General features: G+C 41.4%; 1 protein-coding gene across 4 annotated transcripts in view; it reads left to right on the top strand.

Moving 5' to 3' along the window:
* The window catches only part of LOC143280515 (regulatory-associated protein of mTOR-like), a 57,041-nt gene extending 45,866 nt beyond the window's left edge, over positions 1–11,175 (top strand). For all 4 annotated transcript variants that reach the window (XM_076585220.1, XM_076585204.1, XM_076585211.1 and 1 more), the window contains 6 exons: positions 2,089–2,195; positions 3,780–3,910; positions 4,758–4,844; positions 8,123–8,242; positions 9,542–9,671; positions 10,665–11,175. In XM_076585220.1, the coding sequence (XP_076441335.1) occupies positions 2,089–2,195; positions 3,780–3,910; positions 4,758–4,844; positions 8,123–8,242; positions 9,542–9,671; positions 10,665–10,736 (647 nt within the window). In that variant the 3' untranslated portion in view covers positions 10,737–11,175. The remainder of the gene's footprint in view (positions 1–2,088; positions 2,196–3,779; positions 3,911–4,757; positions 4,845–8,122; positions 8,243–9,541; positions 9,672–10,664) is intronic.
* Positions 11,176–15,926: the final 4,751 nt, after the last annotated feature.

The raw sequence follows: 15,926 nt of genomic DNA, 5'->3' as shown, positions 1-15,926 counted from the left end.
TTCTCAGCTTCTTCTGCCACACGACATAGTTTCTCCTGCGCATCTTGCTGCCTGTGGGAGAGAAGTCTAGGTCCTCCAGCTGTTTAGTGAAAGTCCACTGGATGCCTGTCCTCCGATCTGCTGTAGACTGCCTCATGACCCAGTCGACCACCATCAGGAAAATGGTCGGTGAGAGCAAACAACCCTGACGGACGCCGGTTTGCACACTGAAAGGTTCCGTCAGTTTCCCGTCGTGGATCACTTGACAGGTGGCGTCTTCGTACATTTGCTGGATGATAGTTACAAACTTTGGTGGAAATCCATAGTGGTACATCAGTCTCCAGATGACATCTCGGTCGACACTGTCAAAAGCTTTTTGAAAGTCGACAAAGACTGTGTACAGGGGGGTCTGCCACTCCAGGGACTGCATGGTTGCGATGTGATCCGTGCACGAGCGATCTTGTCGGAAGCCTGCTTGTTCGTCCCGAAGTGTCTTGTCCAAAGCGTTCTTCAGTCTCTCAAGAATGATTCTGCTCAGTACCTTGCCCGGAATAGACAACAGCATGATTCCCCGCCAGCTGTTGCAGGATGAAAGGTCCCCTTTCTTTGGCAGCTTTACAAGATGTCCTCTTTTCCAGTCTTTTGGCACTCGCTCCTGTTCCCAGATCTTGCAAAGGAGAGGGTGCAGCATCTCAGTTGAAGTCTGGATGTCGGCCTTCAGAGCTTCAGGTGGAATTCCATCTGGGCCGGCTGCCTTTCCTGACTTGAGGGACTTGATGGCCTTGACGATCTCGGTCTTGCTGGGAGGGTTGGTGTTGATGGCGAGGAGCTTGGTAGGTGGCGGGATGTCTGGTGGGGCGGGTGGTGCTGGTCGGTTGAGCGTTTCTTTGAAATGCTCCGCCCATCTTGTTCTCTGCTTTTCTTCACCAAGGATGGTGTTTCCGTCTTTGTCCTTGACGGGCCGGCTTGGGTTGCTGTTTTTCCCGGAGAGTGTCCTGGTGATCTCATACAGGCGCTTCATGTTCCGCTGACCTGCTGCACTCTCAGCTTCTGCTGTCAGTTCCTCGATGTAGGTTCTTTTATCTTTTCTCGCACTTCGCTTTACTTGTCGGTTCGTCTCCCAGTACTGTGCTTGTAGCTCATGTCTCTCAGCTTGATCTTGCGTGCAGTTGATCTGGTCTTTCAAATGCTTCCTCTCAGTGATGAGTGTCCAGGTGTCTGTTGATAGCCACTCTTTGTGCTTCCTCGTTTTCTTGCCCAGGACTGTCTTGCAAGTTGTTGTCCAGGTCTCTCGAAGGCTGTGCCAATGTTCTTCTATTGAGTCCTCTGGGAGTTGGGAAAGCACACTGAACTTGTTCCTCAATTCAATCTTGAACTCTTCTGCTTTGGGTTTCTCCTTCAAGCTGTGCACGTTGTACTTGTGCGATGGTCTTGCAGCCTGGTCGTTGTAGGCCTTCTGCTTGGTTTTGAGTGCTGCCACAACCAGGTGGTGATCCGATGCTGCGTCTGCGCCGCGCTTTACCCTGACGTCGTGCAGGCTTCGTCTCCACTTACGACCGATGGTGATGTGGTCGATCTGGTTCTCGGTCTTGCCGTCAGGGGAAACCCATGTGGTCTTATGGATGGTCTTGTGGGGAAACAAGGTGCCTCCAATGACCAGTTCATTGAAGGTGCAGAACTCTATGAAAAGTTCTCCATTCTCATTCTGTACTCCAGTGCCGTGTCTGCCCATGATGAGCTCTCTGTTTGTGTTGTCGGCGCCTACCTTGGCATTCAGGTCTCCCATGAGGATCTTCATAATGGAACTTTGCTGTTTATTATTTATTAGAATTATTAGTGATATTATTTCATTTTCATGATAATTTGCTCTTTCTGGATACATAGATTAGAATGTGCGTAGGAGCATGTGCTGCAATATATATTTGTTTATGAGGTTGTAATTTTATTGAATGGTAAAACTTTGTGTTGTTTTGCAGTTGAAATGCCTCTTTTTTTATATAATTTTTTTAATTTATTACTATTATCTTTTTCACATTTTTGTCAGGAAATGTATCAGCCATTTCTCTTTAGAGATAATGAAGCAGTCTTTTTATAATGTGTGTCATTCAGGGTATGGCCTGGTGACGCACTGGGAGCAGGAGAATGCCACTCTGATCTGCTCTGGGGATGTACGTAACATCACTCTGTGGGACATGCGCACTGAGGCCAAAAAACAGGTATGTGGGTGTGGGGGAGGAGGTGGGGGAGTGGGGGGGGGATTTGTGTGTGGGGGGGGGAGGGTGTATGCTTGTGTATGTGTAGGGTGTTTTTATTTGAGTGAACATGTTATGTGGGTGTAAGATTATGTGTGTGTGCTTGTGTGTGTGCGTGCATATGTGTGTGTGTGTTGTGTGGCCAAGAAATAGTGTTTGTGTGTATGTGGGGGCGGGGAGGGGGGGAGGTTGTATGTGAGTGAATGTGTTATGTGGGTGTGAGAGTATATGTTTTTGTGTGTATGAGAATATATGTGTGTGTTGTGTATGTATGTGTATGTGCATATGTGCAAGATTGATCGATTGCTTCATTTGTCAGTCTTGCACCCTTTATTTTTCTTTTTTTCCCTTTGTTTTTCTGCTCTTTTATGTGGGTGGGTGGTGATGGTTGTCATGGTGGTGGTGTTGAGCATAGTTTTAAACTTAACCCTGTTGAATATATATCTGTCTAGTGTGTGTGATTGTGAGTGTGTGAGTGTGTATGTCTGTGAGTTTGAGTGAGTGAGCATGAGAGTGTGTGTGTACATGTGTGCATGTATGTATTCATGTGTGTGAGAGAGTGTGTGTTTGAGTTTGTGGGCATGTTTGTGTGTGTGTGTGTGTGTGTGTGTGCATGAACATGATTTCCTTAAATTCAGGTGCAGTTATCACATGTTATGGATTGGACTCGGGAATGGGGAGATGAAGTGGCATGCCACATGAATTATAAATCTGCAAAGTGTGAAACACCAGTCATTGGAGACAAATTTCATTTAATTATGGAATGTCCAAAATTTGCTGAATTATGTAAAAAGTATTTGCAAAAAAAAAAAAAAGAAAAAAAAAAGTATGTTGCTCCAAAACCTGTTTTCAGTTTCTGCAATTTGCTAAATGGTAGTGACTATGTACAGTTGAAATTAAGCAAATTTATAGCTTTGGAAAATGGTGTTTTAATTTTGTTTGACAACTTTTTTTTGACCATTTTTTCGTTGGCCATGTTGTTGAAATCTTCCATGCTCCCTGGTAAGAGTAAAATGTTTATTAAACTTGAAACTTTGGAGTGAATGTGTGTGTGAGAGTATGTGTGTCTGTACCAGAGCATGTGTATGTTGCTGCTGTTATTGCTGCTTGTGCTGGTTACTGTTTCAGTGTCTCAAGGAGGCGTCACTGCATTTGGAACAATTCATATATGCTACACTACATCTGGCAGGCAGATGCCTGACAGCAGCATAACCAAATGCACTTGTCAGGCCTCAAGTGCATGCATTTTTATTTGTGTACCTGTCAGAGTGGATTTCTTTTTACAGAAATTTTGGAAAGGACAACAATTTCATTGCCATGGGTTCTTTTTCAGTGCGCTTAGTGTTTGCTGCACACGGGACCTCAGTTTATCGTCTGATCTGAATGACTAGATGCTCAGTTTGATTTTCCAGTCAAACTTTGGAGAAAGGGCAAGAGCAGGATTTGAACCCAGACCTTCAGGGACACTGTACAAGCGTCTTATCCATTCTACCACCTTGTTAGTGTTGAACCCCAGTGTGAAAGCATCACTGGTGATGCTGTGTGCAGGACATCCCGACGGGGGCGGAGAGCTGTGTCACCAGCCTGATCAGCGACATGTCAGGACGCTCCCTCCTCATCGCCGGCTGTGGGGACGGCACCGTGCGCCTCTTTGACCGCAGGCTGGCGCCCACTGAGTGGTGAGGTTCAGGGCAACAACACACACACACACACACACACACACACACACACACACACACCCTACCTACTGTGGCAAGAACCAGGCTAGGGAACTCTCAGCAGATTTGCTATTTTCAGCGGAAGAGCAGCTGATTTCAGAGGGGAAAAAAATTTTTAGAGGAAAAAAAATTGATGAGTATGGATCAGAGAAGAAACTGTGAATTATTGTTTTAGCCTTCAGGAGAGGCCCCCATACCTCTTAAAAATCAGTCATTTTGTTTTCGGCTAAGCCCCCCTGGATTCTACCAGTGGCCTAAGGCAGCCCCTGGAACCCCACTGATTTTCAGGGGAAACTCTCCTGGACAGTGCCCCAGCCTGAAGAACTTACAGGAAATGGTGTGATCAATGTGTGATGTGTTGCTTATAGAAGTTTAAAAAAACAACAAACAATTGAAAAAAAAAAGAAAAAAAAATCTACAGATTTGGTAGCAATGGAGTAATGATTGCAACACCTCTTCGGTGATGCGTAGGGAAACAACACCCATAGTGACAAGAACATTTTTTGGGGGTGGGGGAGGGATGGGGGTGGGGGGGGATTGTTTTGGGGGGGGGGGGGGGGGTAGTTGCATGCAAGTCATGAAGCATTTAATTTTCTGTTTTTTTTGTTCTTTTTAAGGTGCTCTGTATGGGGATTTCTTCATTGACGGAAAATAAAAAAAACCAGAAATATGATAAAGAAATATTAGCAAAAAATAGAGAAAAAGCTTTAAAGAAATGTACTGAAAACAACAATCTCTTGAATAACATGTCACAACATAACATGGTGCTGAATGTTAATGACTAAAGAAATGTGGTGGTGTGTTTCAGCCGAGTGATGACATTACGAGAACACGCCAGCTGTGTGATCAAGGTTCACCTCCAGAGAGGCAGCGAGGGCAAAATTGTCAGTGCCAGGTAAAGTGTCAGGGTGACCTGCCCCCTTCCCATCTCTGTGACTGCCTTCACCTCCACACCCGATCTCAGTCTCTATGATCAGCTGCAGATCCACTGTTTCACATTCCCAGATTCAAACACTCCACAGTCAGCCACAGTTCTTTCTCTGTCTCTGGACCTTACACTAGCAATGAGTTCCCTCTTTCACTTTGTAAGATCTCTGCACTCAGCTCTTTCAAGTCTGGTCTTGAAGTTTCAGTTTCAGTTTCACTTTCTCAAGGAGGCGTCACTGCGTTCGGACAAATCCATACACGCTACACCACATCTGTTGAGCAGATGCCTGACCAGCAGCATAACCCAACGCGCTTAGTCAGGCCTTGAGTGCATGCTTACATATTTGTGTACCTATGAAAGTGGATTTCATTTTACGTAATTTCGCCAGAGGACAACACTCTCGTTGCCATGGGTTCTTTTTCAGTGCGCCAAGTGCGTGCTGCACACGGGACCTCGGTTTATCGTCTCATCCGAAAGACTAGACGCTCAGTTTGATTTTCCAGTCAAACTTGGGAGAAAGGGCGAGAGCGGGATTCGAACCCACACCCTCACGGACTCTCTGTATTGGCAGCTGAGCGTCTTAACCATTCTGCCACCTTCCTCCATTGTCTTGAAACCTACCTCTTCTCAGAATAACCCCGAACTCCTCTTTCCTCTGCCCAGTCTGCAGTTTCTCTAGCTTTGTACTTTACATGTATTAAAAGGTTTTGTCTTTCATTCTTCTGAATCAGAGCTATGATTGTGTGTGAATGACTGGTGTGTAAGCACTGTGAACTGTCTTTATACAAGATTCAGCACTGTATAATTACTTTTGTTATGATTATCATTATTATTTAGACTATGACTTTAAATAATTTTGCTATCATCATTATTTGTGTGGAGTTAGAAATTACTAGCTGAGCATTTGTGGCTGGCTTTGTCCCTTGATGAGCAGTGCATGTGACAATTGGCCATTGATATTGTTCTGCTCAGTGTTTATCTTGATCTCAGAGGAATGTATTTTGCAACTGGTCATCTCAGGGCTTCAGCACTCATTGCGTGAGAAAGTGATGTCAAAATATAGACCTCAAGGCCTGACTAAGCGCTTTGGGTTACACTGCTGGTCAGGCATCTGCTTTTCAGATTTGGTGCAGCGTATATGGATTAGTCCGAGCACAGTGATGCCTCCTTGAGAAGCTGAACTGAACAGAACAGACCTCCGTACAAGTTGTATCACATGAATCTGCATTAAAACTGGATACTATATTTTTTTGGAGGAGACTTTACACCACAAAACTTTGCCTAGAACCTAGCTTGGATGCATGAATATTACTGTATTTATGCCTTTCTTTCTTTTTAAGGATTTTTTGACTCACTTCTGTAAACAAAGTAAGTCTATGTTTTAACCTGGTATTCAGTTGTCCGTGTGTGTGTGTGTGTGTCTGTGTGTCCATGGTAAACTTTAACATTGCCATTTTCTCTGCAAATACTTTGTCAGTTGACACCAAATTAGGCATAGAAATAGGAAAAATTCAGTTCTTTCCAGTCATCTTGTTTAAAACAATATTGCACCTCCAGGATGGGCACGAACAAATTTTTTTAAAAGAAGCCAAATTATATGCAATCTGCATTTACTGTTATATTTATTTATTTTTTATTCTCTAAACTTGGCACTTTCATCTGATATTCTGACACAACAGCAAGAGCAGTCATTATTATCTTATCATTTTTTGTTCAAACAGGAACTTCTTTTGCTAAGCATGGAAGTTTTATTTATTTTGCAAACGTTTTGGTGCAGATAGTGAAAAAGGGAAATTAATCTGTAATTAATGCTAGGGGACTTAATTTGCTTTAAACTGATCTTTCTCATCTTAATAGGCCTAGTTTGCATCAGTTTGACATGGTAAGTATATTTAACACCAAACATGGAGTATAATACAAACTCCTCCTTTTTGTACTCAGTACATAAAAAGCTTGTGTGTTTTACTCTCAGTGTACAGGGCTTTCACTTTGTTCATTTGCCTAAGTGGTCTTTTTTGGAAAATGCTAAAATTAATATGAGTGGACTTTATAGATATATTGGCTGAGCCCTGAAGGTCATGGGCAAAAATCAGTTGCGTACACATATTTATACTCATTCAAAGCGCGTGCTCATATTCTTTGCAAACGCAAATGCGAACGACACCATTTTGTTTCAAGTTGTTGACCTGCCCTTTCAATCCTATAATTATTCAATCGACAATACACGATAACACGTGATGGAAAGTTGGAGAAGGAGACCGTTAAATATTTATTCAGAGAAAGATTTGTGAACGCCTCATCACTTACTGGATTATGCCCCAAACTGCCATAAAAATATCCACAGAATCAGTCGGAATTCACAGTTAAAAATAATAAACCATGTGAGTTAATACCCTTGAATTGATGAAACGTAAAAATTTCCAGTCTTTTCTCAAAATGAAGTCCTTTTCACTTCATAAGACGTTTAGAAGTACTTGTACTTGCCTCTACGTGTTATTAGTTTAACAAAATATTCAATTTTCATATCAACTTTAAAACTATAAAACTAGAATGAACATAAAAGAGAAATTGAATCGACTGTGTCAACCGGGTGTAACTAACTGAAACTTGTACATCTATCTAGATCCAGAGAAAACGGCTAAATGTTGCAGTGTGATTGCAGCGATAGCCACGTCTCCTTTACCGTGGACTTAAAAAAGAATTTTTAATTGTCCTTAAAGATTTTTGAATGCTCAAGATACACCAGAATAATATGATTTAAACAGCGTTCTCACTGCAAATACCGCAATCGATTTATCGCCCTTTAAAAAAGCATGTTTAAGTATTATATTTTTGAATGTCAGTTAAGGAGCCACAATAGTGTAATGGATAAGACAGTTTCTTCTCACCCGAACATGCGGAGTTCGAATCTGCCGTTAGGATTTGTTTTTTCTTTTTCTTTTAACCCAAAGCTTTAATTATAACAAATACAGAACACATTTTAACGATTAGATTTTTTTTTTTTTTTAAGTGTATCACAAGTGAGTCTTGAAGGCCTTGCCTCTCTTGTTTTAACATTTTTAATACAATTTTTTATTTTAGGTTGTACAGGATTGGTATTGACAGTGCCTTCAGGCCATTTATGGCCCTCTGTGACAGGCTGGTCTATACACAACAGTTTGTATGGTGTTATATTCAAATGAAATGCTGTTTAAACTGAACAACAGTGATAGACTGATGAATGGATGTGTTGAATGTGTGGGCAGTGCAATGGGGGACCTCAGGTTTTGGGATCCACGCTTCACCGAGTCTGTGCGAGTTCACAACACCAACTGTCGTGGCTTTACCGCAGTCGACATGCATCCCAGGGCAGACGTGATCGCATGGTAAAGTGTCCTGTGTTGTTCTTTTGCTTTGAAGTGTCAGATGTTCTGGTTTTGTCAGTTTGGTTGTGGCCTTTGCAAATGTTTATAGTTGTACACATGTATGTCATTTTAGTGACGGATTGACATTCTGTGTGAGTGTGTGTGTGTTGTGTGTGTGTGTGTGTGGATATGAATTCACTGACCTTGTGGCCTTTTAAGACTATAGGATCTAACAGTCCATATTTCAATAAGAATAATGAAATTGATAGTATATGTAATAGTAATAATGATTATAATTGTAAATAGCTCTTTCAAACCTCTGGAAAGCACTTTGCAGTAGCATGTCATTCAGACACAAAGCACACAAGAGCACACACACACACACACACACACATTAATGCATGCACAAACACTTATTGAAGATGTAGATATGGATCCATAGAACTCAGCTGTGGAGTGTACTGCCTTGATTAATCCCGCAGAGAGTGTTGAAAAAGGAAAGTGAGTGTTTGCTGTGCAGTGTGGTGACAGTGGCACAATGTGCCACTGAACGTGTACACTGAGTGTTGGCTGTGCAGCGTGGTGACAGTGGCACATTGTGCCACTGAATGTGTACACTGAGTGTTTGCTGTGCTGTGTGGTGAAGGTAACACAATGTGCCGGTCGCTGAATGTGTACAATGAGTGTTTGCTGTGCTGTGTGGTGACAGTGGCACGATGAGCCAGTCGCTGAATGTGTACAATGAGTGTTTGCTGTGCTGTGTGGTGACAGTGGCACAATGAGTCACTGAATGTGTACAGTGAGTGTCTGCTGTGCTGTGTGGTGACAGTGGCACGATGAGCCAGTCGCTGAACGTGTACACTGAGTGTTTGCTGTGCTGTGTGGTGACAGTGGCACAATGAGTCACTGAATGTGTACAGTGAGTGTCTGCTGTGCTGTGTGGTGACAGTGGCACGATGAGCCAGTCGCTGAACGTGTACACTGAGTGTCTGGCTGTGCTGTGTGATGACAGTGGCAAGATGAACCAGTTGCTGAACGTGTACAATGAGTGTTTGCTGTGCTGTGTGGTGACAGTGGCACGATGAGCCAGTCGCTGAACGTGTACAGTGAGTGTTTGCTGTGCTGTGATGACAGTGGCACAATGAGCCAGTCACTGAACGTGTACACTGAGTGTTTGCTGTGCTGTGTGGTGACAGTGGCACGATGAGCCAGTCACTGAATGTGTACAATGAGTGTTTGCTGTGCTGTGTGGTGACAGTGGCACGATGAGCCAGTCGCTGAACGTGTACAATGAGTGTTTGCTGTGCTGTGTGGTGACAGTGGCACGATGAGCCAGTCGCTGAACGTGTACAATGAGAGCGGGGACACGCTCAGCACCATCCGCTATCACGAGGGCTTCCTGGGTCAGCGGATAGGAACCATCAGCTGTATGGCTTTCCATCCTCACCTGGTCAGTTTGTCTCTGTGGGGGGTGGGAGGATGTATGTGTGTATGTGTGTGTGTTTGTATGTGTGTGTGTGTCTCTGTGTGTATGTATGTGTGTGCATGTGTGTGTGAATGTGTGTCTTTGTGTGTGTCTTCGTGTGTGTGTGTGTGTGTGTACACATGTACTTGAACGATCTCCCTCTCTTGCTTTGTCAAATATCAACGATCAGATCTTTCAAGTCCGAGTTTGAAAACCTCTTTCCAAAATAACCCCATCCCACCCCCAACCCACTTGCTGTTTCCTCTTTCTGGTCTACACTGTCTTCAGCTTTCTGTTGACAGGAATTCATGTTCTGTCTTTCTGGCTTGTGCTGTCTCTACCTTTCTGTTGACAGGAATTCACTTTCAGTCTTTCATCCCTCACAATCTGTCATGTATGCATGTGAATGACTGGTCTGAAAGCACTTCCTTTTGTGTCTGCATAGAAGATTCAGCAGGTATAATTATTGTTATAGTTGTTGTTATTGTTGTTATTGTTGTTGTTGTTGTTGATGTCAATGTTAATGTTGGTATTATTATTATTATTGTTGTTGATGTTGGAATTGTTTGGTTATTATCATTATTATTATTGATGTTCTTATTATTGTGATTATGATTATTATTGCCTTTGACTTCTCTTTTGAAATATTTTTAGTATTACTATTAGCATTATTATTGCTGTTTTTGTTGTTAGTAGTAGTAGTACTATTGATGTTCTTATTGTTATGATTTTGAATATGATTATTATAATTATTACCTTTGGTCTTTCCTTTGAAATATTTGTATTATTATAGTTGTTATTGTCATGATGATGATTGATCTTATTATTAATACCTTTGACCCGTCCTTTGAAATGGCAGTAGTAGTATAGTTATTGTTGTTATTAGTATTATTGTTATTATCATATTGTCATTATTATTGGTATCATCGTCGTCATCATTATCATTATTACCTTTGATCCTTCCTCTGTCCCTGACAGGTGAAGCTGGCAGCAGGGAGCACGGACACCTTTGTCTCTGTCTACTCCACGCCGGTCACAAAGCGCAGCTGAAACTGTTGGTCACACATGTTGCCAGGGATGTGTGTGTCTGTGTGTGTTTGTGCATATGTGCGTGTGTGTGTATGTGTGCATATATGTGTGTGTTTGTGTGTGTGTGTGTGTGTGTGCATGTGCATATTGTGCTCTGTGTATGTGTGTGCTCATGTATTGCACTCTGGTTGTGTATGTGTACGTGTCTGTGCATGCATGCTGTGGTAAATGTGTGTGTGTATGTGCATATTGTGCTCTGTGTGCATGCATGTACACAGCACACACAAGTTCACACCTGCACACACAGGTATAGCAGCTGGCTGCTGTGGAGCCCCAGTTGTGTTGTGCCCTTACCCCCCCCCCCCCAACCCCCTTCCCCACCTCCCCCCCACCTCTTCAGACTGTGTGAAAAGTCTTTCAACACGTGTACTGCCAGAGTGTGCATAATAACAACGTGTCGTTTTCATCGTTCAAGGGCTTTTAGGGACAGACAGGCAGTGAAACTGTGGATGAATCCTGCAAACCTGAAGCAGTACCCTCTGTTCTCCTCTCCCCCCCCCCCCCCCCCCCTCATCCCCCCCACCCCCCACCCCCTCCCCCTTCCCCCCACTCGGCACTGAAGAGGTTTTCGCTCCAGACAGTGTGTGTGCAATTTTTTTTTCTTTTCTTTTTTTGAAAGTTTTAATTTTCTCTTTTATCTGTTACTATTTGTACGCATATTTTAACATGAGAAGTTAATTTTGCATTGCTCGTGAAGATGCGGCGGTGTCTTATGAATTCTCAACTTTTTTTTTCCCCACCTAGCAGCAATCACAGTGTTTGTTAACAATTTTATCCCTGAGGTTGTTTATTTTCATTCTCTTCCTGTTTTGGGGTTGTTTTTTTTTCTTTTTTTTTTTAATGATTCTGTTTTGTTTTACTTTTGATTTTATCTGAGCACAAGCCTCAGACTGTTGCTTTATCTCATGGGCTGGACTTGACAAGACAGCAATCAAAACGACTGGAGTAAAGGTGTCAGTCTTTCTTCGTGTTTCTCAGGTGGACTCAGACTTGGTTGTGGTGCACTAGTGCGCCACAGTGTGTCTTTTCTGTTGGTTTTTGTGTGTGTTTGACACACTCACAGATTCATTTGTCTGGATCTTTGTTTTCTTGCCATTTGTTTCAATCTGTGTGGCTCTGGCTTCTAGCCTTTGGATTTTGAGGTTGCTCATTAGTTAGTTAGTTGGATTGCAGTGTTGTGGATTGTCCTGGAAAGGATGAATGTCTGGTTTGAAAGGATTGTTAGCATTGAGTATATATATGTCCATCCCTGCTCCTTCAAATTATGCGACATGTATTTAAAAAAAAAATTTTTTTTTGACTGGACGTATCCTGAATTTCAAGATACCAGAATTTGGATGCAGATGTTGAACGTTTGTGTGTGTGTTTTGTTTTGAGAGAAAGTGAACATTGTTTCATTGACTTATAACTCTGATGACAAGTGCAAAAGAGGTGGTTGGTTGTTATATGCTTGTGTTTATCAAAAGGAGACATACACGGTTCAGTCATGCTTTTTTAAGATAGAACAACCTCTCTGGAAATAGTGGAAGGGTGAGGGGATATGGGTACCTGTATTTGTTGTGTTTTCTTGGAATTGATCTCTTTGTTTCCCCTCCCCTCCTTCCATCCTTTGTTCCTCCTTAATCCCATTACCCCTCCTCTTTGTTGATTTTTTTTTAAACATTTTATAAACAGTTAAAAGTAAAAACATGTTGGTCATTACAGTTTCTGATGTGAAGCTGTGCAGTGAATTGATTTAATCATCATCTTTTATGCAGAGCATTTTTTGACATTTAGATTTGGCACCAGAAGGGGTGTTGGGTTTGTGGCTGGGCTGTACATGTAGTTGTTGTTAAAAATTTTAAAAAATCTCGCCAAAGATCTCTGATCATTAGAAGCCTTTCATATTTTCTTTGGGAAGAATAAGAAACTTTTCACGGCCTGGCCACATCTGGTCAGTCAGAAAAGCAGCAGAGGCTTCCTGTCCAACACATGCGCAGAATACATCATGTCCTAGTTAATCAGATACTAAGGCATCGGCTGAAACTGCCTCATGGTTACATGTACGATGATGCTGGTCTTGGTCCAGCTGAACTAGTGATTTGAGGAGGACCGACTTGTACTGAAGTTTGTGACACATGATGTCCGAGCAAAAAAAGGAAACGAATTGGACAATGACCTTGCCGGTGAAAAAGTAATGGGGCATTTGTCCACTTCAGCAATAAAATGATTAGACATTCTCAGCCTGATATTAGTCTGTGTTTGATGTTGAACACTGATGTACAGCCGTGTTGTGGATAGTTCTTTCACTTTGCAGGAACAGCACTGGAACACATTCAGGGCCGGAGTGCGTTAGCAGCACTGTGTTTGTTGAGCGTTCAGAATTTTCTGAACTACAGAATTAGCAAAGACTTGCACATTAGCACATTCCTAATGCTAAGCAATTTTAGCACCCCTAAGATCTCTCCTGTATTCCAGCCTTTGCATTATGGCATGATCCCACGTATAGGATTTTTCACTTTGCCTTACCCGAGACTGACCCAGACAAAATAAACTGGATGGCATGTGTGAGTCTGCTTGGGCTTTCACCATAAAAAATAGTGAAGTGGTTTTTTTTTGTTTTTGTTTTTTTAAAGGGAAGAGACAGGTAACTTCATTGCGGTAAGTTGCACACAATTAAATGATTCTACTTTCCACTTATTATGGTAAATGGCGTATAATTGAATGGTTCTACTTACGGTATCATCATTGGTGTTGTTTCAAAATGACAGAAGTTCTTGGAGTTGCATTGGTTGTTTGTAAATAAATGACATCTCACATCTGCAGTGCATGATTCTCTTGATCAACATGTCTTATGGTCAGTTTTAAAAACCAAAAACCCACTTCTTTTACAGCATTCAAATTGACCGTATGTGCTGTCTTCATGTGTGTAAATATATTTTCACTACCATTTCCGCCACTGTTAATACAGTTGGGAGAAAATGTCACAAATCCTATGGTTGTGTTTGCAAATGCAAGTTTTAGATTTTGTTTTTTGTTTGGTTGGGTTGGGTTTTTGTTTAATGAGTTAATTCTTATCTGTAAATAATTGTTAAGATCTTGACTCAGTAAAAACTGAGAGGTTAATCAGGAAAATGATTGTATTCAGTGAGTGTTAAGTATGCAGTTGGAAAAATGGTATTGTAGAATGAAGAGGAAAATGTTGGGGGTTTTTTCTGTAGAGTGTAGCAGGGAAAAACATTGTGATTCAATCACAAGTACATATGTCTGTTGTTTTTATGAGCGAACATGTAAAATATTATGCCGCAGATTTGGTGATCATGTTGAATACTTTCCACTCCCTTGTTTGGTGTGCATTATTATGTTAGATGTGGATTCACATGGATGTACTTCTGATTGTATGTGTGACTGAAGGTGAAGCTGAAAGAGGCACAGTTTTATTGATACATTACAATCAGGAATTCTGGGAATTTCTTTTCTTGGAAAGGAATATATTTCTGTGTGTTAAAGACATGCAGTGCATACTTCTCTTTGTATTTGTGAGTTTTTCTATGCTTTTATTGAGAAAGGAAAACATTTGTGTTCTGAAATGTGTGTAATTGGTTTGGAAGTATTTTATGTTATTCATATGAGTGGGTGAGCCTTGCTTGTGTATAGTCAGTAATTCATTCCTCTGGCATTCTGGTATGACAAATTGTTTTCATGTGTATACATATATAAAATGATTAATTTATCATGTTGTTGCCATAATACAAAACATTTCATATCCAGTGTATATGCTTTTGTTTGGCTTTTAGACATTTATGACATGAGATCCTTTCATTGTGAGCATGTTGATAGGTGGATGGGATAGTGAATGTTTTTGGTGAATTTCTCATGATTGCATAACTTTGCATTTTGTGGTGTGTTGTGTATTAGTGACATTTTAACTTTTTTGAACATACCACAGTTCTCACATTGTATGGATGTTGATTATCTTATTGGTTATCTTGATGTGTGACATTAATTATCTTCTTAATGTGTGCATTGCTAATATGTTTTGGCAGAAAAGATTGCATCCTCAGATTTTATAGTTTGTCAGAAATACAGTTTTAATTTAATGATCAGAAAACCAGTTTCTGTTTTCTCTCTTTTTAAAGGGGAAGGGAAATGATATAGATGTATGATTGACTATGTCAGTGTGGTACAAAATTTGTTAGTGGCTGTTAAATTTTGGATGAGATGAATCTGTGTTATTCTGTTGAGTAATAACTCAATTTTCTGGGTATGAGTAAACTCATACCATGATCACATCCCCTGTGGACCAGGTATGAGTATTCTTGTACCAGCACACTATTCTTAGTTTATTCTTGTTTAGGACACTTGATGTTCTAAACTGAACCATTTATGGATTCTGGAAGTGTGAAAACAAACCTCTTTTCAACCAGTCATCAGTTCTTTATTGATTTTTGCCAGTATAGTGAACCACCCTACTTAATTTTTTTTTTTTATTTTTTTATGTGCTCTATTGGTCTCGTGTAGGGCTGGTCCATGGGAGTTGGAGCAGGCGTGTAGTTGTGGGGTAGAGCTAGTTAAAGGCTTTACATATTTAAGTCCCGTTTGTTCTGAAAATTGAAAAGATATCAGTACAGTACATTTTCTCAGTCTTGCGTGATTGTGTTCCAGTTATATGCGTGGAACACAGTCAACATGAATTGTTTCAGAATACTGATAACTTCAGGTCAGGATTCATGTGAAACAGGTGAACAGTAATCCCTATTTTAACAAAAAAGATAATTCAAAGCTGAATTGTTGTGAAGCCATTTTGCTGTGAGTACGACGGGTGCAGTAGCCAAGTGGCTAAAGCATTGGACTTTCAGTCTGAGAGTTCCAGGTTCGAATCTCAGTAATGGCGCCTGGTGGGTAAAGGGTGGAGATTTTTCCGATCTCCCAGGTCAACATATGTGCGAACCTGCTCGTATCTGAACCCTCTTCGTGTGTATACGTAAGCAGAAGATCAAATATGCACATTAAAGATCCTGTGATCCATGTCAGTGTTCGGTGGGTTATGGAAACAAGAACATACCCAGCATGCACACCCCTGGAAACAGAGTATGACTGCCTACATGGTGGGGTAAAAACGGTCATACACATAAAAGCCCACTTGTGTGAACGTGAGAGTTGCAGCCCATA

The sequence above is a fragment of the Babylonia areolata genome, chromosome 1 (assembly GCF_041734735.1).
Source record: "Babylonia areolata isolate BAREFJ2019XMU chromosome 1, ASM4173473v1, whole genome shotgun sequence".
Classification (NCBI taxonomy): Eukaryota; Metazoa; Mollusca; class Gastropoda; order Neogastropoda; family Buccinidae; genus Babylonia; species Babylonia areolata.
This window is presented reverse-complemented; position numbering and strand designations above follow the sequence as displayed.